Source organism: Lissotriton vulgaris, unplaced genomic scaffold, assembly GCF_964263255.1.
Source record: "Lissotriton vulgaris unplaced genomic scaffold, aLisVul1.2 SCAFFOLD_490, whole genome shotgun sequence".
Taxonomy (NCBI): domain Eukaryota; kingdom Metazoa; phylum Chordata; class Amphibia; order Caudata; family Salamandridae; genus Lissotriton; species Lissotriton vulgaris.
Window position 1 is genome coordinate 685,024 of NW_028240828.1, and position 27,280 is coordinate 712,303.

The 27,280-nt window shown below is 44.1% G+C and overlaps 1 protein-coding gene across 1 annotated transcript in view; it reads right to left on the reverse strand.

The window, feature by feature from the left end:
• The window catches only part of LOC147672520 (cAMP and cAMP-inhibited cGMP 3',5'-cyclic phosphodiesterase 10A-like), a 909,783-nt gene that overhangs the window by 353,554 nt on the left and 528,949 nt on the right, over positions 1-27,280 (reverse strand). The window contains exons 13-14 of the mRNA XM_086947973.1: positions 21,862-22,004; positions 6,301-6,384 (exon numbers count right to left, since the gene is read on the reverse strand). Coding sequence (XP_086804099.1) covers positions 6,301-6,384; positions 21,862-22,004 — 227 coding nt within the window. The remainder of the gene's footprint in view (positions 1-6,300; positions 6,385-21,861; positions 22,005-27,280) is intronic.

Consider the following 27,280-nt stretch of genomic DNA (forward strand, 5'->3'; position numbering starts at 1 on the left):
ACTTCTCTCGCGATCTCTCTTTTGCGCATATTGAGGTCGTGATTGAACCATGGGTCCCTTTTGGCTGTATTTAAAGACATCTGTGGCTTGGTAACCGGGAAGGTGTGAAGTAAAAACTCAACCATTTGCTCCCAATAGCTTACATGCGCACGTTCTTGAACTGGGCCTTGGGTTTCGATAAAGGCCTTTACTTTGTTCTCAGTAAGTTCAGGAGCCTCTCCTCGCCATTTTACTTTACGCAGGTTGAACGTTTCTGGATGCTGCGTAATGGCGTTATTCTTCTGAGCGGAGTTTGTTCTATTCTTCACATTCAGTATTAACGGCAGATGATCACTTTCAGCTCGTGTAATTATTCTGAAGCTGTTTATTTCTGAGAGCTGCTTAATACTCGTAATAATAAAATCTATTGTCGAAGCGACTTTTCCACTCAGGTATGTTGCCACTGGAGGAGAGTCCCACGGGGATTTACCGCTCATGATTATTAAGTCGAGTGCTGCTAGTTTGCGGAAAAAGTCCAACACACCGTTCGATACTTTACGGTTTCTTCCCCGATTGGTCGCTAAAAGATTGGTGTTAAAATCGCCGGCGAACACCAGTTGAGCATTTGTGTCGCTTTTCTGCAGTACTTTTAGCAGTTTTATAAGAGTTATGTATTTACCATTTTGCTTCTTTCTTTCTGGGTGGATGTAAACATTTATTAGGAGGAGAATTATGGTTTGTTCCTTGCCGGTTACCTTGGTCACTTGGATCCAGTTTGCCCCTGTGTCTATTTCTTCGGTTTCCCAATTCAGTTTTCGAGTTATGAAGGTTGATAAGCCCCTTTCGGATGGCCATAATTTGAGTGTCTTTCTGCCAGGCAATGATGTTCAATCAAACCTGGTATTGAGGTTGCCCCCATGTTCCATGTTTCCTGAAGCATAATTATTTGTTGTTGATTTAAGAAGGTTACTGTATCTTGGTCTTGGCCCATGTCCCTAAAGCCGTGCACATTCCATGAATAGAGTGAGATGTTGGTTGGTTCCTTGTTTTCCCTTGCCAATTCCGATGTTTGTATTCCTTTGTTAGGAATACTTGTCATTCAGAGTTTTTGCGATCCAGGCCCAGTCCTTAAGGTCCTGGGGGCTTCTCCCAGTTGTACCCAAGCTGTCGCTTTTGGGGGGCCTATTGTTTCGCACGGATGTCATTGGTGAATTGGAACGTGCTCTGCGTAAACATGTGTGTTGATGTCTTCATGGGCTTTGCTCTTCATTTAGATTTTTTAAGAAGGGATACGGGTACCTTGGGCGTTGCACTGCCTGAAGCCTGATTCCCCATGTCTCAAATCTTTCACTCATAGCTAAAATGTTGTCCACCAGGTCCTTGGACGCCCACGTTGTCAGGGACTCCTATACCCCCCCCCCCCTTCGGGATGTTTCCTTGAATTCCACTGAAATTAAATCATGTGAACGGATTCCTTTTAGTTCGGGGATTTCATGGAAAAGTCTCAAGAGGTTTCCCCTATTGAGCGTATCCTGGGTGCCTTTTGAGGAGTATTCCGGGATAAAAGACAGCTTCAGTTCACATGAGTCTTTTACTTCTTGCTTTTCAGAAGACTGTGGAACGCTACCATTTCTCCCCCCTGGCCTTTTGAGAATTTGCAGGGGTTCTTCACTGCCTCCCCGTTCGTACTCGCCGGATTTTTGATTTTTACCTCTTGCCTAGCAGTTGGAGGGCCCGAATGTTTTTGGGTCGACGTCTTTATTTGTGGGTCCACTTGCTCCTGGACTAAGAGCTTGCAGATCCTTCCCCCTTAGTATTACAGCAATTGGTTTCAGGGGGATTTGAGGGATGATTGACAATGTTCCATCTGACCTGTTTTGCTTAAGTTCTGCAAAGTTGGGCCCCTCTTGTGTCTCTGGTTCTTGCCATGCTAGTTGTTGACTATTTTGTGCTTCGTCACCCCTCGGGCTGTTTTGTCCCGGCAGTTGCTGGTATTCCATGTGTGCTACTTCTTCCAATTCGTTTTCACGTAGTTTTATTTTCTTCTCTTGCTGCACCACCCGGATATCTTTACCAATCGATTTATCCTCGCGGACTGGGCTTCTGACTCCTTGTTTGTTTTGAGACTCAGAAAAAGATTTTGCCGTGTGCCTAAGGTCTTGACTGTCTGCGAAGGAGAACTATGAAAAGTGTGCTTGATTCCTTTCTACGCTTCCTGCCTCAGGTAGGGGTTGAGGTATTACTTTCATTTCCGTATTTGGTTTTGCTATAAAGAGTGGGAATAATTTAACCGGAGCTGGGTTTTGTTGTTTGTTGTATTTTAGCCTGGCCTTCCTTGCGCGCTTTCTTTCACGTTTTGTGATTTTAACTTCCGCCTTTGCTATTGGCTGTGGTGACGCTGTTTGATCTTCGCGTTGGATTGGATTTATCTCAAAATCCGAATTTATTTGAGCGTCGTTTTTATTTTTTGCTTCCTCATTGTTGACATTGGATAGGTGTGAGGTTTGCTCTTGCGCAGTTGGTGTTTGAAATGTTCCTTGGCACTGGTGTTTTAATGACTGTTTAGCTGCCCCTAAAACATCTTTTAAGATTTCCGGTAATGTAGCCAGTTTCTCTATTATCGGGCTACAATGGCAAGTGGCTTGTTGAATATTTGTGTCGCTCTGCCTGTCTAGAGCTTGTTTTTTTATTAGTAACACTGTTATTGCATCCAGTTTTTTATTTATTCCGGTGATGTAACTGGCCATCAAATTTATTAGGTCAATTTGGACGTCCATTTTATCAGATTGGATATTTAGTACCTTTATGAATTGTTCCAAGGTTTGAATCAAATTGTCAGCCCATTTCGTGTTGTGGCGGTCATCGTTGTGTTGTGTCAGTGCTGACGAGCTGGGGCTTGACCCATTTCCGGAAGAGATTGTCATTGGTGAAGACAGGATTTGTTGTTTCTTTGTTATAGGGCTATGGCCATCCTCCTGTGGTTCTGTTATTTTGACATCCTGAATTCTTTGAGGATTCAGAGGCGTTGATGAGACCAGAGTGGCTCTTCTTTGTGGGATTGTATTCTTTGGGCTCGGGGTAAGTTGCTCCCTGTCCAGTCCCATCCCTTCTAGAGACTCCAAGACTTCAAATAGGTTTGCCTCGCTTATATTATAAATCGATTTGCTGATCCACAATTCCTTTGTTGCTAGACTTGCTGCTGATTTTATTAGGTCTATTTTTTCCTCCTTTGACCATTTTGTATTAACAGGGCACTGTTCCTTATTTCCTTGGGGAATCTCACTGACGTTTCAATTTACTATAAGTCAGGGGTCGTTTTGTTCCTGTATTTGACCGTCAGTAAAGGAGAGGGATTTTTCACACTCTCTACTTGTCCCCATGAGAGCCTCTGGGGACCTCTAGATCCGAGGGTTCCGTGGTGTCTCCGGTATTAATTTTATTTGGTTTTGCTGTGGTTTCTTTTTGTACTTCAGTTACATCTCCCGGTTTAGTTTTGGGAGTTAGTCCCGTCCTTTCAATTACTGCCTGGTGCACCTGGGCTTTTACTGGTACCAATTTTCTGCCATCTGTATGTGCCAGCCGAATCTCTGGATATTGTTCTTGTGATGGTACACTGTCTAACATAGCCGTAGTAGCTCTAAGAGAAGGTTGCATTTTGGCCGGCTGCATTGGGGTTGGCAGTAGCGCAGATTCCTTTTGGGAGGCGTACATAGCCGTCAAGGGGTCTTTTAAGAAGAAAAACCTTTGTATCACTGTTTGGTGAGTCGGTTTGGAGTTTGACTTTGTTGGTGGGGTTGGGACTGAAACCAGCCTGTCCCTGTGACCCACTCCGTTTTCCCCGATGTTGGTTTGTGAGACCTCCTCCTCTTGTTCTTTTAGTTTTTGTTTCTGTTTCCTGGTTTCCTTCGCGGTCTTGCTATGGCCTCCTGGCAGATGGTACCTGATCGCATCTGTGCAAAATCCCAGCGCTGTGTTTCTTTGCTGGCGGCCAAAGTGCACTTCCTTAACTTCCTCTAACACTAACACCTGTCGATCTCTTTAACGGCTGTGCTTCGGTAAATGCAGCCCTGCACTAACTAGCCCCGTGGCTTAGGGCTTAGGGGTGGCTGCTGATGGGGCAAATCACTGGCCAGGGGCCCAACCCAATCGCAAATAACAGGGTACACTGGGCACTTCAAATCGCTCTCTCACCTCGCATCCAATGCCGCTGATAGTGCTGATGCTCCTCCGCCACTTTACTGCGGCTGGCTGATGACGCTGGTGATGCCGGTTAGCTCTGGTTAGCTCTGACCGCTCCACCTTCTATTGTTGCCCTTTGCTGCTTGGCTTGCAACAGAGATCTGTGTACGTGCTCGTGCTCCGACTCCGTCCACACCCCCACCTCACTGTAGCCTCACTGCGGCCGGGACTCCAGCCGCTCTCATCGCTCTTCACCAGGTGCGTCCTACACTCGGGCGCCTCCCGCAGCCTGGGCAGATGCAGATACAAATTCCACGGGGGAGCTGCGGGGGTGGGCCACGTTTATCCTCTGCAGTTTTCTGCAGAATTCCGCCGTAACACAGCGCACCCGGGCTCACCCGGGACTCCCCTTTCTCCTTGTTGCCTCAATGCACTCGCTACCTCAGTGCAGGTGCCGGGGGCCGCCGCGGGCCGCTGCCGCTACTGAGTGCCAGGCCCGCTGTCCAGAGCTCAGGCGAGGAGTGGAAGAGGTCAGCCACAATCAGCTCCCCCCTGGCTCGCTGTATCAATGCCGGCCCGGCTAGCTCGACTCGCTGCTGTGCTTGCTGTGCCGTGGAGAACTGGCGTTCTGTCGTCCGCGTGTCGCTCTCTACTGCACTCTAGTGGCCAGCTCTCACGATGCTCTCATCTCACGAGTTAAGTGTCCTATTGTTTAACTTGACAACATTATTGTGATGGACCAATGTCCATGGAAGCTTGCGGAACATGCTATGAGGTTTTCATGGAGGTGTGAGTTGTTGTACTAACAGTATATTGAAAGAAACTACATTTCCCATGAACACTGGGGAAAATAGAAATAAATTAAGTCCATCCAGTTCTCTTGTTGGGTATTAACTTATTGTCCTTAATCTCCTTCATTACGGCTCTTTCTTCGAACGTCCCTCATCATGCCAGCTGCAACATCTAATCCTTTTTCGGCAATTTGTTCCATATTTACTGCAGTGAAGTTACCTGTATTTCCAGCATTATGCAGTGTTCTAAAGACAATGCTTTTAGTTAAAGTTATGCAAAAACAACAGTTGATGGACAGATTGCAGAACAATGTCGTACATTCACCCCAGTACAGAGATCTGGGCCTAAATCCATAGTTTGTAATCAAGCTATCCTGGCTGATGAGGGCTGAATGCTCGAAACCGGTCCTAGGATGCTTGTTTCCAGTCCTGGGAGGACCTGGCTTGGCATTTCGGGCTGGACTGTTCCCATGGGGCACAGGGCAAGACTGATTTGCATATGGCTGTGTTCAAACTGGAATGGATGGTGAGAAAAAAAAGGATGGATTTAGGCACAGATCTCTGTACTGGGGTGAATGTATGACATTGTTCTGCATTCTGTCCATCAACTGTTGTTTTTGCCATTGTCACCCTGAGTGGGACGGGTATGCTCAGACGTGAGTCCCGTGCTCTCCATGCCACTGGAATCAAGCTGTCCTGGCTGATGAGGACTGAAAGCCTGAAACTGGTACTAGGACGAATGCTTCCAGTCCAGGGAGGACCTGGATTGCCAGTTCGAGCTTGACTGTACCCATGGGGCACAGGGTCAAGAGTGATTTGCATATTGCTGGGTTCAAACTGGAATGGCATGGCGAGCAGAAAAACGATGGATTTAGGCCCAGATCTCTATTACGGGGTGAATATATGACATTGTTCTGCATTCTGTTCATCAGCTGTTGTTTTTGCATTTAGATAAAGATATGGCTGCTATCTGTAATAAAGTATAGAAAGGATACGCTTAATCCTCGCCTCTGTGTCCTTAATACAACTGACATTTTACATTCCCATAGCTAGGAAGTTTTAGATTCTGGCGAGATAAAAGCAAAAAAAAAACTAAACCCAACTGACCATAGCATCATACAGAATTAAAAAACACAGGCTAAATAACATTTGACATACAATTTAACTGTTGAGAGCTTCCGATTGTTTTAATAATTTTTTTTTGTTCTATTACTCGACAACAGGTTTTTAAGGGACCAACATGTATCACTTGAAAAGCCTATAGTTAATGCCAGACAAGGGTTAAATGATTACCAGAAAAAAATGAACGTTAAAGGAATATGAATAAGGTGAAGTCAATATAAAATCATACCAGTTGTTCCCACAGGACTGATAGATCATGTGGACAAATATGGCTGGCCAGAACTCCTCAAAGGGACCAAGGTCAAAGTGGTATCTGAAAAGCAATAACAGTGACAGTTACACCAAAAATGCGTCATTTTTATTCTTCTATTTTTCAGAATGTAACAGTTGCTTTGTGTACATATATTAAAAGGATTGAGGAAAGCTGGCAATTATCCGATACCTCTAAATATTGTACACTCTTATGTAGCACGTTCACGGATTTGCACAAATATTGATGTAAATTTGACTAGTAAAGTAACTGTGTGTAATTATCACAGTATAGTATGCCACTTAGTGGGACGTCAATATATCACATCAATCTTTCTAGGTTATATTGCAGGAAAGAGGTGGCCTAGCTACAGAGTCTAGCAACAGAACTTAGGTGAGCATGGATTTATGCATCTGTGCTTCCCTCGCCAGTCAAAAGATGGAGACCTTTTACACATTTTACAAACAGAGAATAAACAGAAGTAACATTGTATTAGCCTTAGACCTTAAATGAATTTTAAATGAATGCCTTAAGCTACATTGCATACAGCCTGTTGCAAACACTCTTTTGTGTTCTTAAAGAATTAAGTTTTGATAAAGGTATTTCAGCTGGCTAAGCCTCGAAATAAGATCAATGTAGTGCAATGTTTTCGCTTTAGCGATTTTCACCAAGCGAGGTTTAATTTTTACAAAGTGCGTAATGGGGCAAAAAGGCCACCATGATTATCTACCTTCAGAGCTTGCAAGTGGTATTACTCCCACTGCTGGAAGTTCTATTAAGTAGTTCCTCAACTTTACATAAAAGCCTTGTTTAGCAAACTTCAAATTTTCTGCAGCATTCTCTCAATTTCCTTAAATCGCTTAATCCTCCCCTGCGCTGAATCGCATCCCTCGGTTTCAAACTTGTGCTGTATCAGCTAACATCTCAAGTAAAGCATTATTGTGGGTCCTACCAAAGTCCCTATCATTGGCCACAGGTCTTTCACCCCCACCACTACGATGCAGGTTTCTGGAGTGAGAAAATTAGATTGTAGAACACCCATTTTGCAACACATCCATTGGCTCCTCCAAGTCCAAATTCAAAGCTGGTTCCAAAAATAACAAAACTATATGCAACAAATTTTCCAGTTGCCTAGACTGTGAAACTGCTGAACAGATGCTCAAATTAAAATGTAAGAGTGGTGATTTGGTTTCTGTAAATCAGTTCAGCCATTTTGTAAATAAAAGACAAAACCTGAGATTCCACTGTGCATGTCAAAGCTTGAACATGTTTCATAAAGCCTGCGAACATCTGACTGCGCATGAGTAGTGTAAAAGCTAACAGTGTACGTTAGTGGACAATACGTTTGGCAGATCGGAATAATACGTCATATGACACGCTGCTCCTAATATATATGGAACTTTATTTTTCAATAAAACAAATAGCATTACGGTTGCCATTCTTGAACAGTAGTGAAAATATGCTAAAGGCAAGACCACACAGGTGCCTAGGTTAGCGTGGCCAAAACACATCTCATAACACACACAAGCACGGGGTCCCACAGGGGTCTGCGATAAGCCCCATTCTTTTTAATATTTACTTGCGCCCTCTACTCTCCCTTATCAAGTCTTACGAAATCGACCTGGTCAACTACAAGGATGACACCCAATTGGTGTTCTCCCTGGAAGGGAAACAGGCGGTGTCTGTTGTACGTTCCAGGAGTGCATGCGCCAGACACTAGGCTGGCTCAGGCAAAATTCCCTACAATTTAATGGGGGAAAACAGAGGTGATATTCTGCCCACCTAACAACCTGTAGCTACATCCGAAATTGGAGTTTACGCTTACCCCAGAGGATGATCACCTGGTTCCTGCCAAAACAGTGTGCAACTTGGGGGTACTAGTGCTCCCAGCATCTGCTTTTCTCTGTTGCGGATGCTGCAACATTCTTCCGCTTCTGCCCAAAGCTACCCGTTCGCTTGTAGTAAGGAGCGTAATTCTTAGCAGACGGGACTACTGAAATGCTCTGTATTTGGGAGCTCCACAGTACATCTTACAGAGTCTGCAGAGAGTCCAGTCTATGGCAAGTAACTGGTGCTGAATAGGCAACGTAGGTCCTCTATGACCTTAGCCCTAAGAGACCTACATTGGCTGCCTGTCAGAGAATTTGATTAAAATCTCTCTGCATTGTGTACAAAGCGGCACACAATGTGGGCCCTATTCCACTACAGCAGAGGTTTACATGGCATAACCTGAAAAGGCAGCTTCGCTTCTCCAAAGGAAATCTGATTATGACCACCAGATTTAAGAAAACCAGAATGGGGGGCAGAGCCTTTGGTGTGGCAGCCGCACGATTATGGAATGATCTGCCCCAGACTATCAGACAGGCGAACTCGCTGACCTACTTCAGAATGAATCTGAAAACCTGGTTGTTTCCAAGGACGGAAACTAGTCCTCCCACTGCCAATTCTGGGCTGTTAACGTGCTTTTTACCCCCAAGTCTAAGAGCAAGGATACTCGTAGGCTAACAGTTTAGCACTATATAAATGCAAAACACAATACAATAAAAGACCTTCCTGGGAGTGATGTTTTTCACTTTGCTTTAAACCACTTTGCCCTGTTGTTGCAGTTTATGAACAATGAACTAAACACAATAGGTTGCATTACTAACTCGATGTGGGCGGTGGACAATAAACATTACCCTGAGACACAAAAATAGAGTCTCTACATTTTCTGAACAAAAAAATAACAAGACAATGGGACATAAAACACACTTAGAGGTTGGCGTGGGAGTGAGGTGCACCATAATGTCTAAACCTCTTGCACACATACTCCACAACATGAGAACACATGAAATTTCACTTTGCAACAAACTAGTCTGCACAGTTTTACAAGTTCATATCAATGAAACAAAACACAAGGGACGCAAAACATAACCTGGATTATTTTACATCAAAACACAAGATTAAAAGACATACAAACAGTTATACAAAGCTAAAAACATTCATGTATTTTTTAACCAATCCGGTAGTGCTGAAGGACCTTGTACCTACGCAGATCTGGTAGTAGCTGAATTGTGAGGAGAAGTTTTGTAAACATCTCCTTCACTCTCTATCACTACTCATAGGAAACAGGAAACGGTACTTGAAGATAATATTCTCAATCAATCATTTGTAAAGCACACTACATACCTGCGAGGGTCTCAAGGTGCAGGGGGGGGGCGCTATTGATCAAACAGCCAGGTCTTGAGTATCCTCCTGAAGGTCAGCAGGTCTTGGGTCTGTCGTAGGCTCAGTGGGAGCGGCGAGGTGGTGAGAAGGATCTCCCGCCGGTGGTGGTTCTTCGGATGCGCGGGACCGTGGTGAGTGAGAGGTCGGCAGAGCATAGCTGGGGGTTGGGGATGTAGAGCCGTCTGTTGAGTTAGGCTGGGCCGGTCTTGTGGAGTGCTTTGTGTGCGTGGATGAGGAGCTTGAAGGATATCCTCTTGTTGACGGGAAGACAGTGCAGGTTTCTCAAGTGGCGGGTGATGTGGCAGTGTCGTGGTACGTCCAAGGATCAGTCGTGCCAAGGCGTTTTGGATGCGTTGTAGTCGTTTGATAAGCTTGGTCGGGGCTCCCGCGCAGAGGGCGTTTCCGTAGTCGAGTCTGCTGCTGACAAGGGCCTGGATGACTGTCTTTCTTGTATCTGTCGGGATCCATCTGTAGATCTTGTGGAGCATGCGGAGAGTGTTGAAGAAGGAGGAGGAGACGGCGTTGACTTGTCTTTGAGAGCGTTGAGTCGAGGATTATTCCCAGGTTGCGTACATGGTCGGTGGGTGTCGGGGCTGCCCCCAGTGCCGTCGGCCACCAGTTGTCGTCTCAGGCTGAAGGGTTGGAGCCGAAGAGGAGGACCTCCGTCTTGTCCGAGTTCAGCTTCAGACGACTGATCTTCATCCAGTCGGCAACGGCCTTCATTCCTTCGTGGAGGTTGGCTTTGGTGGTGATGGGGTCCTTGGTGAGGGAGAGGGTCAGTTGAGTGTCATCGCCGTAGATTATGTCGAGGTCGTGTTTTCAGGCGACGTGTGCGAGCAGGGCCATGTAAATGTTTAACAGTGTCGGGCTGAGGGAGAATCCCTGGGGTATGCTGCAGATGATCTCGGAGGCTTTGGAACGGAATGGGGGGAGGCAGACGCTGTGGGTTTTGCTGGAGAGGAAGGAGGTGGTCCATTCCAGAGCCTTGTCTCAGATCCCTGCGGCGTGATTTATCCTGTGAATATGCGGGTGCAGTGTGCGGAACTTATGGTGAACACTCGTAGAGGTCAAGGGTGAGACTGGTGTTCGACTCGGATGCTAGGGGTTTGTGAGGGACCCAGGATCCGCCATTTTCTTGTATCAGGGGGCGGGGCGGTGTAGGACGTCTTTCCTGGGTTCTACCGAATTTACTTTGCTTTGCTGCTGATTGTTTAATGACCAGGACTGTACGTCGCAGGAGGGGGGTAGTGCGACCGGGGATGCGTGGTTCTCCTCCTCCCTTAACTTTTCTTTTCTTTCTTTTTCTGTGTTTCATTCCTTTATAAATCTCTTTTCTACTATATTTCGGGTTTTTGGTCGCTGGGCAATAGGCACGCTGCTAGGGGGGTAGGCCGTAGCCATCTGCAGGGGTGCAGGGTGGGGGGTAGGGGGTGGGGTATTTTTGTTTTTCCGTTCTCTGTTTCTATGGCCTTTTTCTCTTCTTTTAGTTTGACTGGACTTCCTTTTTTCTCTCTCCCTGGGTTGGGGGTCAGTTTATCGGGTTTCTGTTTGGACTTTTGGGCGGTGCTGGGACTGTGGCCGCTCAGTCTCTCCTGTCATTGGATTCATCGGGTGGGGCATTAGTCAGGAGTTTTCAGAAATGTATGCTTGCTTATATTGTTCGCTTCAAATGTTGTCGTCTCTGCAGTTGGACATGCTTCCCTGCCCACCCGGTGACTGTATCTACTTTAGATCCCGTAGCCGGCCCCCTCCTGTTCTCTTTTGTCTCTTTCCATCTCTTTAACATATGGAACTGTATTACGTATTTACCGTGTATATCCTGTTTTATTTTGAAAAATTGACCTCTCTAATCCTGACATGCTCTCCTGGGTGTGCCGAAACAGTCAGATTTTCTATTTTTTTCTGCCATGCCTCCGGGATGTTTGGCTGAATAGCTGTGTGCACCCTTTTCTAAATAAAGGTCCTCCAAAAATTTATAAAAAAAAAAAAAAAAAAAAACGAGGGAAAACAAGTGTCACAGACGGCAATAGGGCACAGAAATACAGGGAAAAAACGAGTGGCACAGAATGCAAAAAGGGCACAAGAATACAGGGGAAGCTGAGAAACAGAAGGCAAAAACGGGTAGAGCGGCACGGGGGCAGCAAGGGGAACAGAAGGGAAAACCGGGCTGAGAGACACGGGGCAGCGAGGGATACAGAAGGAAAAGCTGGGCAGAGACACGGGGGCAGCGATGGGTAGAAAACGAAAACCCGGGCAGAGACACGGGGGCAGCGATGGGTACAGAAGGAAAAACCTTGCTGAGAGACACGGGGACAGCGAGAGAACAGCATTCCCAGACACAACAATGAAATACAGGCAATATAATAAAACAAAGCGGAAAGATGGACAAACCTACGGCCTAACACTGGCCACCAGGGATAAGGATCAGGTGGTAGCCTGCGGGTGGTGGCGGGCCTCGAACGTCCTCAGCAGCACTGGCAGGGACACAGAGACGGTGCTGTGCGGAGGGGGGCCACCTACCTGGTGGGGTCAAGGGTTGCTCCCACTCATCGTTCTGTTTAGTACCTAAGCAGAGTAGCTCAACAGTAAGCCTGGATGTGAAATTCTCGCTCGTCAAAGTTAAGTTCTCGAGAGTGAGCAAGCAAAATCTATCGCCAGACTACCTCACAGCAAGATTTATCAAAAGCTGGAGTTATCGGATGGTCGCTATTGCTCTCGTTTAAGAAACCTTCTGCTTGCGTTGAAGAAGCTGCCGTTTGAATAGAACATCTACTCGAGTGGCAGAAAGAAGCGGGCCCTCTTGTGCTCGGCGTGGTGCCTTTCACGCTGCGCAGGACAAACACCCTGTGCTAAAAATCAGCACAAATGGAACTTCACGTAGCCTAGTTTTTTGTCAGTTCGCGGATCTCCGACCAGGCCTACTTGACAGACTATGCAGACTACAGATGCAGTCATAGTGAAATTCAAGTCATCTGCAAAGTTGAAGCTTCTCAATCTGTAGGGGGCTGCAATGGAAGCTTATAATGTATCCCCATCTTTTTCCTCGACAGTGTGGTGTTGCTGGTCGAAACCAATCTGACAACTTCCACGAATAAGTACACTTCTGACACTGCTTAGCACATGTTGAGGCACACTATGGGAATACACTCCAAATGCTGTTATTCAGTGTGCCATAGTATATTTATCACATCTAAATGGCATTTAGATACTTTTACTATATAACAAATATAAGGAGTACCACCAAAGATGAGGCTAAACAGCCAGTATTGGTGGGATGAGACTCTGATTGGGAAGAAGAAGTCCTTCTTTGTTTTTTAAGGAACCCCTCACTCACCGACCTGGTCGGTGACATGCTTCATCATCGGGGCCACCTTGACAGCCGAGTGCCGCCAAGGTGTGCTGCGACACCTGAAAATACAGTGGAGCGGGTATGTGAGTGATGAATGTGAAAAAAAGGTCAGTGGGTTAAAAATTGTCCTGGTATGACTTAATATTATTTATTCTAAGGCTACTGGACAATGTTAAAATAGTGTGTGTAGATACAATGAAGGCTTTAATAGGACCTAGTGTATCTGAGGTATGTGATAGGTCTACATGTTTCAAACCATAGGTGGGAGTTACCGGTTTTTCTTCAGGACCATAAAAAATGAAAGGAGTTGGGTGGTCAGGGTACACTAACGCCCTGCCATACCTGCAACCCTCTCAACAACCTAGATAGCAAGTTTGCTAAATGGTTAAAAAGGTTTGCAACCGAGTATGGTTACAAAAAATGACAAAAACCTGTAAAAAAGATAAAGGGTTATAAGTCACAAAGGATAGTTTACATGCCTGTAACGTAGTGAAGTGACGTAGTCCGTTCTATCTTTGAGTCATTCCACAACCAGTATCAGCGAATTGTGCAGCGTGCGGTGTACCAGATTAGTTTGTAGGAACAAACAGTTTCCTTAAAAAGCACACCTATCAATGTTGGTGTGATTGTGTACATATAATTCTATGTTTAAACCAGTCATACACAGGCTACATCGTGCGTGCCTAACTCATGACTGTGTTTAATTAGTGTCAGGAAATTGCTGACGTGGTAATATGCCAACTTGATCCAAAGTAACAATACACACAAGACAGAACAACACACAACATATATATTTGTCAGAAATTAAATAATGCTCACTTCTCAGTGGAGAAATCATTGCTGCACGGGGATTGAAGGGAGGCAGCAAAGCTCAAAAACGTATTCTGTGGAGTCAAGGGGAATGGGGGTAGAGATAGTATCAGAATATCGACTGTTCTCATACCTCCTTCGCGGAAGTAGTCCCAAAACGGATGCGTTTCCATTAGCGCAATATCTACTTACAGTTTTTCAGCATTAAGAGCGACTTCTCACCTAGACCGCCCCTCCGCGTCCCGTGTTTTGGCAGAGAAGCAGCGCCGGAGTTAAAGGCGGCTGCCATTGCGGGCGCGGAGGGCGTGGCTGGTCGGCGCAGCGCGATGACATCACGTGGGCGTCACGTGTGCGTCGGGTTGCCATGCCGCCCGGTGTAAACAAAGATCTCCGTGTAACGGAGTGAGCCGCTTGATGTTAATGGGGTGAAGTAGGAATAGGGTATTTTTGCATAGATATCCATGGATATTTTTACAACGGAAATAGTCTATTAAAAAACGGGCGCACATTAAAGGGAACAAACGTGCAATTGTTGTGCACTGTTCGTGGGAGATGCTTACTAATTCCTTATTGGCAATCAGTGCTAGCACAAGAAAAAAAGAAGAAAAAGAGGGGGGGCTTTATATCACTGCATAAATCTCTACGTTTGGGTGGTTAAGGAAGATGTTCCTTATAAGATTGGAAGGAAAATCAGCCAAAAAGAGGATGGGGGTTCTTTTCATTTCTGTGGATGAGTCATCGGTGTGCCTGTACCAAATGACTGCATTTTTCCAGAGTTAGTTTTTTTCTTAAGAAAGGACCGAGGCCCACGGGATATTGTCATTAAGACCATGTTTGTTGGTGGACAGCCTGTACACCCATCTTTGTTCTTTTTCAAACAGGCGTCTCTGGATGTTCGGTCCAGGGGTGATTTGCTCAATCACAGTCCAAAACATATCATTTGGTGTGTGGCCTTTTTCAAGGAAGTGGTCTGTTAGGCGGGTAGCATTTTTCTTGCAGCGAATTGTGCTGCGATGTTCACAGATCCTTTGTTTTACCTTCCTGGTTGTCATCCCCACGTACCGTTTTTTGCAAGTGCATTCAATCAAGTATACTACATTTTCACTATTGCAGTTCGTGTGTGCAATTTGTTTCCAAGTTCTCCCAACCTCTAGATCTAGAGTCTTTGTGTTTTTGGTTAAATGGCACACACTGCAGTCGCCACAGCGGAAGTGTCCAGTCACATCAGGTAGGCCCCAAGTCCTGGTGATGGAGGCTGTGGGTGGGGTCTTTTTTAACTTTGGTCTGGTATTGACAAGAGTATCTTTTAAGCTTTGTGATTTTTTGAAGGAAAAGAGTGGTTTTTCCCAGTGTAGATTTCCAGTGTTCAATATATTCCAATGCTTGTTTATGCTCTTAGTTACTTGATTCGATATTGAGTTGAAAGTAGTGACACAGGTCAATGGTATTTCTGCATCATTCCTGGTTTTTTCTTCAAGAAGTGCCTCTCTGGGTTGGTTCCTGGCCCTCTTTTGACATTTGTTTACTATTCTCTTAGGGTATCCACGGTTGTCTAATTTTTTTGAAAGTACTTCTGCTTGTGTTTTATAATCAGACAGTTTACTGCAATTTCTACGCAGTCTTAGAAATTGTCCGTAGGGTAAGTTCTCCCTAAGGGGTCGAGGGTGGAAACTTTCAAACCTCAAGAGGTTGTTCTTTGAGGTTGGTTTGTAATGGGTTTTTGTTTCAAGATGATTGCCCTCCTTCGCTATTACTACATCAAGAAAAACAATCTCTTTTTTGTCATGGCAACTCGTGAATTTAAGGTTCATATCGCAGGTGTTGATCCAGGTTATGAATTGTTCGAGACGTTCAGTCGGTCCTTGCCAGATGGCAAGGACGTCATCAATGTATCGCCTCCAGAAGGTTAGGTGTTCACGATATGGATTCATGTCGTTCAGGATGAATTTGTTCTCGAAATCGTATACATACATACCAGCTATGCTGGGGGCAAAAACACTGCCCATTGAGGTCCCCCCGGTCTGTAGGAAAAGTTTTCCCTCGAATTCGAAGAAATTTCGTTTGAGGGCCAGGGTGGCGCATTCCAAAATGAATGCCTTGGGAGTGTGGAAGGGCCAGTCTGTATTCTCTAGAGTGTTCCCCAGGACACGGATGGTGTCGTCCTGGGGTATGCTTGTGTATAGGCTTTCGATATCAAAGCTTAGGAGTATAGTGTTTTCATCAACCTCCACCTCTTGTAGTAGATTCAGTAAACTCTTTGTGTCTTGTAGGTAAGTGGTTGACTTTTGTACAATAGTTTTGAGAAAAAAGTCGCAGAATCTGGACAGAGGTTCTAGTAAAGAGCCAATACCGGAGACTATTGGGCGTCCAGGGGGCGGTAGTTTCCCCTTGTGCATTTTAGGTAAAATGTAGAAGTAAGGGATCTTCCCTTCAGTGGTACACAAGTAGTCCGCTTCCTGTTTGGATATTGCTCCGTTAGTCTCTGCAATCTCAACTAGCTGACAGATTTCAGCTTTCAGATCGCTTGATGGATCAGTGTCCAAGGCTTGGTAGTTTTTTCTGTCACTCAGAAGTCGGATGCACTCCTCGCGATAGGCAGTGGTGTCCATAATGACAAGACCCCCGCCTTTGTCAGCAGGTTTTATAGTGGTTGTTTCGCAAGCACGTAGTTCTTTTAGTGCTGTTCTTTCCATGTTACTTAGGTTTTGAAAACTGGAGGTTGTTTGCATTTTCTCAACATCATTGTAGACGGCTTGTTCGAATGTCACTATTTCAACCGGTGTCGCGTGTTGGGGTGGCATAAAGGTTGACTTCAACTTTAGTCCACTTTCATTCTCCACTTCATAGTCTCTCAGTTGGCCTTGTTTCTCAAAAAATGCTTTTAGCCTTAATTTTCTGAAGAAGCCGGCCAGCTCACAATGTAACTGGAATTTGTCAAGTCGTGCTGTGGGGACATATCCAAGTCCTTTGTTAAGAACATTCTCTTCAATATTCGTGAGTGGTCTTGTTGATAGATTTGTAACTAAGGTTTCGCACTGCTTCCCAGTGTACTTGATTGGACTGTCTGTTTTTTCCCCTTCCCCTTCTGCCCCTGTGAAAAAAAGGAGGGCGGAACTGATTTTGATGGAAAGGCGGGGGTTGAAAGTGTGGTTGGAAGGGAGGTTGCCATCCATACATCTGGAAGTTTGCTGGTTGATTAAATGGGTCTTGGAATAGTGGGGGGTGGAATCCAGGCCAGAAGTTTCCTTGCCCTCTTCTACCTCCCCTTCCCCTCTGTTTGTTTACACTGGTGTTGGATCCATTACTGCTGCCTGATGAGACACTGGATGCATCAGAGTCAGATGTAGGTTTATCAGGTGGTTTGTAATCGGGATCCGAGTAGGGGTATGTTTTAACAAAAGAAAACCTTTTAAGGTCCTTTTGAAATTTTGTGACTTTTTGCTGGGTCAAGTTGTCTTTATATTCAGTTATCTCTTTATTGATTTCATCTAGTCTTCTTTTGTACCCAGTTATAGTGGCTTTTATATGTACTTCCGTCTTTTGGATATCAATTTGGATGGTTTCAGACAGTCTGGAAAATCAGCCAATCTTATAAGGAACATCTTCCTTAACCACCCAAACGTAGAGATTTATGCAGTGATATAAAGCCCCCCCTCTTTTTCTTCTTTTTTTCTTGTGCTAGCCCTCATTGCCAATAAGGAATTAGTAAGCATCTCCCACGAACAGTGCACGACAATTGCACGTTTGTTCCCTTTAATGTGCGCCCGTTTTTTAATAGACTATTTCCGTTGTAAAAATATCCATGGATATCTATGCAAAAATACCCTATTCCTACTTCACCCCGTTAACATCAAGCGGCTCACTCCGTTACACGGAGATCTTTGTTTACACCGGGCGGCATGGCAACCCGACGCACACGCGACGCCCACGTGACCACGTGACGTCATCGCGCTGCGCCGACCAGCCACGCCCTCCGCGCCCGCAATGGCAGCCGCCTTTAACTCCGGCGCTGCTTCTCTGCCAAAACACGGGACGCGGAGGGGCGGTCTAGGTGAGAAGTCGCTCTTAATGCTGAAAAACTGTAAGTAGATATTGCGCTAATGGAAACGCATCCGTTTTGGGACTACTTCCGCGAAGGAGGTATGAGAACAGTCGATATTCTGATACTATCTCTACCCCCATTCCCCTTGACTCCACAGAATACGTTTTTGAGCTTTGCTGCCTCCCTTCAATCCCCGTGCAGCAATGATTTCTCCACTGAGAAGTGAGCATTATTTAATTTCTGACAAATATATATGTTGTGTGTTGTTCTGTCTTGTGTGTATTGTTACTTTGGATCAAGTTGGCATATTACCACGTCAGCAATTTCCTGACACTAATTAAACACAGTCATGAGTTAGGCACGCACGATGTAGCCTGTGTATGACTGGTTTAAACATAGAATTATATGTACACAATCACACCAACATTGATAGGTGTGCTTTTTAAGGAAACTGTTTGTTCCTACAAACTAATCTGGTACACCGCACGCTGCACAATTCGCTGATACTGGTTGTGGAATGACTCAAAGATAGAACGGACTACGTCACTTCACTACGTTACAGGCATGTAAACTATCCTTTGTGACTTATAACCCTTTATCTTTTTTACAGGTTTTTGTCATTTTTTGTAACCATACTCGGTTGCAAACCTTTTTAACCATTTAGCAAACTTGCTATCTAGGTTGTTGAGAGGGTTGCAGGTATGGCAGGGCGTTAGTGTACCCTGACCACCCAACTCCTTTCATTTTTTATGGTCCTGAAGAAAAACCGGTAACTCCCACCTATGGTTTGAAACATGTAGACCTATCACATACCTCAGATACACTAGGTCCTATTAAAGCCTTCATTGTATCTACACACACTATTTTAACATTGTCCAGTAGCCTTAGAATAAATAATATTAAGTCATACCAGGACAATTTTTAACCCACTGACCTTTTTTTCACATTCATCACTCACATACCCGCTCCACTGTATTTTCAGGTGTCGCAGCACACCTTGGCGGCACTCGGCTGTCAAGGTGGCCCCGATGATGAAGCATGTCACCGACCAGGTCGGTGAGTGAGGGGTTCCTTAAAAAACAAAGAAGGACTTCTTCTTCCCAATCAGAGTCTCATCCCACCAATACTGGCTGTTTAGCCTCATCTTTGGTGGTACTCCTTATATTTGTTATATAGCTATTGAACCTGGGGACTGGGAGTACCCTTCCGTCCGCTCAAGTGGATAAAATCCCTTTACTCTCTATCTCTTGTTATATATATATTTAGATACTTTTGCCATGCTTTAAGACATCACTGCATTATTATGCAAGCAATAAATTCCAAAACACCTAGGGCCCGATTACGATGTTGGTCAAAAAACCTCAATATTTTACAACAGACAAAGTCGGTTTAAATTCGGACCGGCTGATTATGATACAGCCGGTCGGAATTGAAACAGGTCGGACATTCTGGCTGGCTTCCGACTGGCTCAAGGAGCCCGTCGGCTCTGGCCTGTCATCCAAATTGACAGTAGTATATGCAGTCCAGATTACGATGCATGGTTACCGGCAGGGTTTCCATGCCGGCCTTTCTGAAATGGAAACCCTGTCGGAAAGTGAGGTTGGGGGCCCCTGGAAGGGCCCCTTTTCCCTTAGGGCCTCGGGTTGGGGGCCGAGTGGACACCTATGGTGCCCCCATGTTAATCCCTGCACTTATGGGGGGCAGGGATTAACACAACCTCACCATGTGCGGTCGCATCATTAATCAGGCGGTCGGGACCGCTGACCGGGACCGCTGACCGGACGTCGGTCGGGACCGCTGACTGGACGTCGGTCAGGACCGCTGACCGGACGTCGGTCGGGACCGCTGACCGGACGTGGTCGGGACCGCTGACCGGACGTCGGTCAGTCATGTTTCCGCCATGGTGTCGGTCGAAGGAATCTCCGACCAACATCATAATAGGCCCCCTAATATTTAAACGTTTATTGTTAACATTCCGGCCAATTAGAGAATTACAATAAACTGGCTAGGAAATTACCAGTTTATGTGGAATTTTTAATTATTGCATTTTGAATGGTGGTTCCCTAGAAACTACACTGTTCAGCCTCCTTCTGTACACTAACGAAGAGATTTTACATACCATATTGAGGATACAAAAGACTATGTGTAAAACAAGATAGCAGTTGAATTACAATTCCCAGGAATTACCAGCAAATAAGAAAGGAACATCTGAACCTAGTCAAATATGTAGTCTGGGCAGTAATGTTGAGGCTTAGATCAGGTATTAAAGAGGTTTTGTGTAGGGCCCAGGACAACAATCTCAGAACATGCGAAGGCCCTGCAAATCATATTTTAAGTACCAACTACAGACAGATTCTGTTTTTCAAATGACATGAGCGCTGAACTCTAAGAACATGCCATTCTGTTAAAAACAGGAAACGTAATTTTTAACTGTATGCTCCAAGAGTTTAAAAGAGCATGAGCGGTAGGAGCAAACTAAAAGCACGCCTGTTCTGTTATTGTTTGAAATTCATTTGAGCAAAGTACTTTACCAAACATTACCAGAGCCAGCAATCAGATGGGGCACGGCTGATACAAGCAAACATTTTCTACTAAAGGTCCATCAATGAGGGTCAGAGCTAAAAATGACAATAATAGGGGCTTGACAAATCAAGGCTCAAATGACAGAACAGGCATTGAAGAGACCATTGATTTAATGTAAAAAGTAACATCTGCATGTAATAAGGAGGATTCACGAGAAAAACAAACATTTATAAAGGCCTGCAGAATAGTATAAAAACCTACTGAAGACTAAATTCCTATGAGGTCACTGCCCACTAGACCACGTCTTGGTTTAAAATGTTTAAACTACAGCCCTGATCGAGGAAGTTCAATCAACTGTTTCATCTGCTACTTTTCGAGCACAGTGGCATTTTCTGGCAAGGGCTGGGGTTGAAGTCATGAAATGCAATTTTAGGGTAGCGGCACAGACTATCATTGCAGCTATGTCGGATATGAAACCACAAATTTAAACGCTTCTCCCAACATCCCTATCTGCAATAATGAGATGCAGAAAACAGTTGCACAAAGGAAGCAGGTTTACCAGCTTCTGGTGGGGATTAAGCGGTTTTAAAAGCGGTCAGCCATTCAATTAAAGCTTTCCATCCTAAACCCCAAGAAAGGGGCATACTTTATTTAAGAATTAGAATCATGGTTGTGTCGAAAACGAATTATATGTTCATTATTTATCTGGTGGGGCAGTGGTGCACTACTCTTCAAGATATGAATTTCATACTACCAAAAATAGAACACAGAAATAAAACATTACAATAAATAAAATTTCTAAACATTTGATGCTTGCTTTGTGACAATGCGGTCCAAAGTAACCTATCCCGTGCTAACATTACAATAGATTCAAACAGTACAACAAATGCCTTTTGAAAACAGGTGTGGCCCGCACTTACAGTGGTAGCTTCTCTGCTAAGGCGGAGGAGCATCGCCCCACAGAAGGTCAAAAGGGTAAAAATAAAATTATAACTCATTGTTATTTTCTTTTTACGTCGTTGCTCAGCTGGGGTGAGGCGGTGCAGCTCTGCTCACAGAGCATGGCAGGGGAGGAGAGGTTTGCCCACTCCCAGTGCGCATGGCGCTTTGGCCGGCTCTCTTGGACCGGTCAAACCGTCATGCGCACTTTGTGTGCCCTCCATGCAGGCTGCATTACAGACTGCATGGAGAACATGCCCAGCCTCCCATTCTCTGGCTGATCGCCAATCAACGGTGCTCAGGCCAATCACAACACTGCATTGCAGCATTTTGATTGGCTATCGGGAGGCGGGGAGTCGGGTGCTTCCTGATCTGCAGGCAAAGAGGCCCGAGCGTAGGAGGCGGCAGACAGATACGTGTTTTTGATTTTATCTCATGCCCCTGCGTACCGCCTCCCACCGCTGGTAAATACCAGCTGGCCGTGTGTGTGTGTGTGTGTATATATATATAAACACAATACATCCTTCAAATTATGCATTAAGCGCTTTCTCTTTCTCCAGTGAACTAACATTGAACAGGGCACTGTGACACAGTGTTCTTGTTTGTGCTGAAGGGGTGACTTGAAGAAGGCCAGACTTGATGTTTCACCATTCAATAAAGCTTTACTCACAATTCAATCTCCTTGCAGAGGGTTGCTGAGAGTTCACAGTGCTTGAGGGTCTGCCACTCTTCTGCTGTACAAATGCTATGATAAGACAGTTTCTCCATTGTGACTCGGTAAATGTACTCAGAATGACGAATTCTGTGATACATCTGGAACGAATACAAAGTGATAACTGTATTCATCAACTTTGGATTTATATGCACAATGAGCACACATTCATTTATTTTGTTTTGGAACTCCTACGGAGGTCCACAAAAACACGCCAGGAATAAAAAAAAAACATTACATACAATACAAAATTCCTTCCTTATACACTGCTATAAAATGATATCAGACATACTAAGAAATGTGCAAATAATGCTATGAATACATAAAACAATCAGATAGCCAACCAATTGGTTTTAAATCGTGACCAGAGTACTACTGTTGGACAATGTTCTAATAAATAGGCAAAAATGTTCTAAAGAATTAGTATATCTTAAAACAAACCATTTCATTCGGAGGGGGCAAGACCAAAGAACGGGCGTCCTGAGCAGAGTGAATATTAAATCTAAAAAATACTGGTTTTAAAAACACTCGCCTGGCACTTTGCAGCTTTGAACATACAAATAGGACATGATTTAGATCTTGGATTTGCAACTGACATAATTCACAAATTCTCGTCTCTCTAGGTGTTTTATCCCAGATGCCAGTAACATCTCTTAAAGGCAACAGATTGAGTATCAGTAGGACTATCAGCCTTCTGATCCCGTGAGGGATATTCCAAGTTAAATAAGGCTGTGGTTTATTCCCCAAAGCAGTCCAACTGGCCGCCACATTACTGGGCCTGGATTTGCTTAAAGCAGAGTCTCTCGCCATACTGATAGGGAATCTAAACTTCTTTAAGAACTGTTTGAAACCAGATCTAGACATAGGAGTAGCGGGAATTAAACTAAGACCGAAAGTATCATTTGCACATAAAAAGGACCTAAAAAACGTTGATTGTTCTTTTAGAGTGCCAAAGATTTCTATTCTCAGGGCTGCCCTAAATGTACCCTCTTCCTCCAAGAAGAGAGAGTTACCCCACCTGAGAACTGCTGCCTGGGTTAAGATGAAGGACGAGACTAATCTAAATTCAAGGCGCAGAACATGTGGGGCAGCCAAAGAATTTAAATTGCAAATTTGGCGAATAATTTGTCCTTCCGTCTTTTCAAACGAGAGTCAATAATTCATGTCCATCACCTCGGCAGCATATATTAACGAGGTTGGGATTTTAACCTTAAAAACGGAGAAGACCTGGCTTAAATGGCGTCTCCCGCAAATTTTATAAAATCTGTTAAATGCACTTGCCTGAGGGACAGCTGTATTAATACCTTCAATGCTACGGTGATCCATCTTGGATGCTGCACTTCCTTGAATCCCATTGTTCATGACGAGTGTTGGAGTTGAGCATGCCTTCACGCTTGCCCTCATGCGCTATTGTTATGTGACATGTGACACGTCACTTATCCTGGAGTTCTCGTTCGAACTCTGCTGCTTTTTAAGTGGCAGTTACTGAGGGGATACCATGATGAGCGGTTGTGGGTTTTTCTTATGCTATACATCACGCATGTAACTAATAAAGGTGTTTAAACCTATCCTTGCTGAAGAACCATCATTTAATCGAAAGAACCCTCTTCCTACATTTGGCGACGATACTGACGGAAGAACCATCTCTTGCCACCTATGTTATCACTGAAAATCGGAAACTAAAGAACTCACGAGGTAAATCATTTTCCTACTTTTGGCTGCACATTTAAAAATCCTGGTATCCCACTCATCACAACCCACCAACCGACTCCAACGCTCAATCTAAACATCTTCAAGCAACGTATTTCAAGCAACTTTAAGAATTTACATTTCACCCTGCTGTCTCCTTCTTACCGGATGCCTGCCAGTTCGTGTCTATTCTGTCATTCCCTGAGCGACTCCGAACTACTACTGTTCTGAAAGAGCATAGACTTTCATGTGCTATTTCGGATGGCTTCAGAAGGCTGCTCCTATCGTGCTACGTTCAGAGAACTTTCCCAGTCACCAGTCTTGTCAATCGCAACATAAGTTCGCTGCTGTGGAGAAGTATTTGCGGTGACTGAGATTGTAGCTGATTTCGGCACTAATTGTGAGTGATTGATGAATTTTACATTTTGCCCTCTTTGTGCCCCTGTGATGACGGTTATACACTTGCCGTTCATTTTTAAATTGGCACAAGCTCATGTTTCACTCAACGAGTTCAGCCTTACATCTGCCCGAGAGACGCTCCTTTCATGTCTCTTCTTCTTTTGTGACGCTTCCACTACGTCAGCAAAACTGTGTAATGACTATTGGTGCATCTCCATACCCTGAAACACCCTGCACGACGTCTAAAACGTCTTGCCATTTTGTATTTGGCATATTTCTTCCAGTCTTCACCAGTTTCCTCCAGACGTCACGCTGTGCCAACCACTTTGTCTTCATTTTTCGACAAGTTTTCGTTAAGAGACCTCCTGTGCACCCCCTATATCACACATTCATCAACTTGAGTGCTTTTCCTCCTGTAACACAGACTTACTTCAAGGTAATCGGGATGACTGATTTCTTTAAAAAGCATTCGAATGCATCAAGCTGTTTTTCGCATTTCGGCACATCTGTTTATGGATGCCTCCTAGCAACCGCTGTCTTCAGCTATGACATGAGACTTTGTTGTTCAGCAGACGGGGTGAATTATCCAGCAGACCACGGTGACCACTTTAATTATTTTAATTTATTATTTTCTGGGGACAGTATTTATTTTTCTCTATGTATTCGGTTTAATTTTAGTGTTGAAAAAGCCTAATTGTACATGTGGATTTATTCCTTACCACAATCTTATTTAGGTATTTCTCAATGGGAGTGATATTTTTAGCAGTTTTATTTAAAGATCAGTGTTTTCTCAATTTTAAAGTTCATAGTTGAAATAAGTCATTTCATGAAGTGCATGCTCAGTTTATTACCATTACCTAAATATATACATACACATATTGCTTCGTTCAGTGTGCCATGTCCACACTTCATATGTACCTTTTGTTTTGTTCAGTGTGCCATGTTCACATTTCATGAAGTGCATGCTCAGTTTTTCTGTTTAGGTTTGGTGTAATTCTATGGGGTTACATTATTCTGTGTGGCATTGTTTACCATATGCTACACCTAGTTAAATATTACTGTTACATTACTTTTTATGGTGTACACTTGCACTCATTTATTTCCTGTTTGCATATTATGTTTATTATGTACAAAACACCTAAATATATACACACACATATTGCTTCGTTTAGTGTGCCATGTCCACACTTCATATGTACCTTTTGTTTTGTTCAGTGTGCCATGTTCACACTTCATACGTACATTCTGTTTTGTTCAGTGTGCCATGTACACACTTCATAGGTACATTTTGTTTTGTTCAGTGTGCCATGTTCACATTTCATATGTACTTTACACCTCATCTGTGCATTTTACACATTGTTTCATGGTGCACTACTAGTTTGATCGTTCCACCCTCAGTGGATTCATCACTTATGTTTTATGCTGTTTACAGGTAGTTTCACCATTCCACTTCTCTGTGGATTCATCAATTTCATTTTACTTCTCTTAAAGCTTCATTTTTATTACACTTTATTTTACAGTGTTTTTCGGTGCAACTAAGTTGTTTGCTGCTGCTTAACACTACTTCATTTAACTTGTTCTGTCCACGCCAGTCCTCCACTCTTTCAGTGCACCCAGTATTCTTTTCATCTTATCGCTCCTTCTACATATTGTCTCAACCCTGTACTTTTCTCTTGTCAGCCTGGCCAGCTCTCATTATGTTTGTACTTAGGATTTTGTTTTATTTTATTTGTGTGAGGGAGTGGGTGCTTATCTTTTGTGAGAAAGATACATGAGTTGGTTGTTTTATCTTTCCTGCTTTTCTTCCTTCATTTTCATAAACTCTTTTTATTCTCATATGCTACTTCTGTTCCATTGCTCTTTTCTGTTCTCATTTCATTGCATTTGTCTGCTCTGTGCTTTTAGTTAAATTTGACTTTTGCACTGCTTGCCAATAATGCTCTTTTTCTTTTATTTGATAATAAAGGGGATGTGTTGGAGTTGAGCATGCCTTCACGCTTGCCATCATGCGCTATTGTTATGTGACATGTGACACGTCACTTATCCTGGAGTTCTCGTTCGAACTCTGCTGCTCTGTAAGTGGCAGTTACTTCGGGGATACCATGATGAGCAGTTGTGGGTTTTTCTAAGGCTATACATCACGCATGTAACTAATAAAGGTGTTTAAACCTATCCTTGCTGAAGAACCATCATTTAATCGAAAGAACCCTCTTTCTACAACGAGCTTATCTCGTCATGAGCACACGAGCAGTGTACTGCATGACGAGCTGAGCTCGTCATGAGCATGGAAGGGGTTAACACAATGTTTAGTATGCTCCAAGTCTTGACCTGTTTTGGAAAAAACTTTCGCTAAATATACATACGAGTCAACCAATTCCAGTTTTTCAAATCCAAGCATCCATCTTAAACATCTCTTTATTCTGAGCCCCTTCTAACGGAAAACCAAACTCTTGCTTTTTGCAATATTCATTTTCAAGAAGTGAGCCTCTTCATATTGGTTTAGAGCGTCCAGACGGCGTTGCAGGCCAATGGGTGTTAGATCAAATATTGCAACATTGTCTGCATACAATAGAGACCCAATGGACATTGTACCAATTTAGGGGGCATCCCCTCTTACGGAGTTCAGAGCGCCAGGGAGATTAACGATGTACAAAGAAAATAAAAGTGGTGCTAATAGACAACCCTGCTTAAGCCCATTATGCGTTCTAATTTTACATGTTAACCCCCACGAACCTCCCATCAGAACCTGGCACCAGGTGTCAGTATGCAATTCCATAATCAGACTCAAAACATGATTTGGTATGCCAAGGGAGACAAGTTTTCTCCACAGGGTCTGGAGGTCCACCTTGTCAAACAACGTGGAGAAATCAATAAAGACTGTATAAACTGGCATCCCTCGGGTGAAAACATATTTCTCCACAATTGTCTGAACAACCGCTATATTATCTAGGGTGCCATGGTTCTTTCTAAAGCCGGCTTGTTCCGGTGGAAGAATATCCTGATCATAAACCCATTGTTGTAAATGGCTTAGTATGCTTTTTGCAAATAATTTGCCTGAGGCATCCTGGAGGGCAATCGATCTAAAGCTACTCGGCTTCGTTTTTGGTCCTTTTTTTTTTTATACAGGGGGACTATAATGCTCTCCTTCCAAGAAGGGGGGATTTTATTCATAAAGAAACAATATTTAAAGAGTGGCTCTAGAAAATCACCCCATACTTCTGGCTCCTTTTTAATTAGTGCAATTGGGATACCATCCGGCCCCTGTGCGCAGGAGGTTCTAGCAATCATT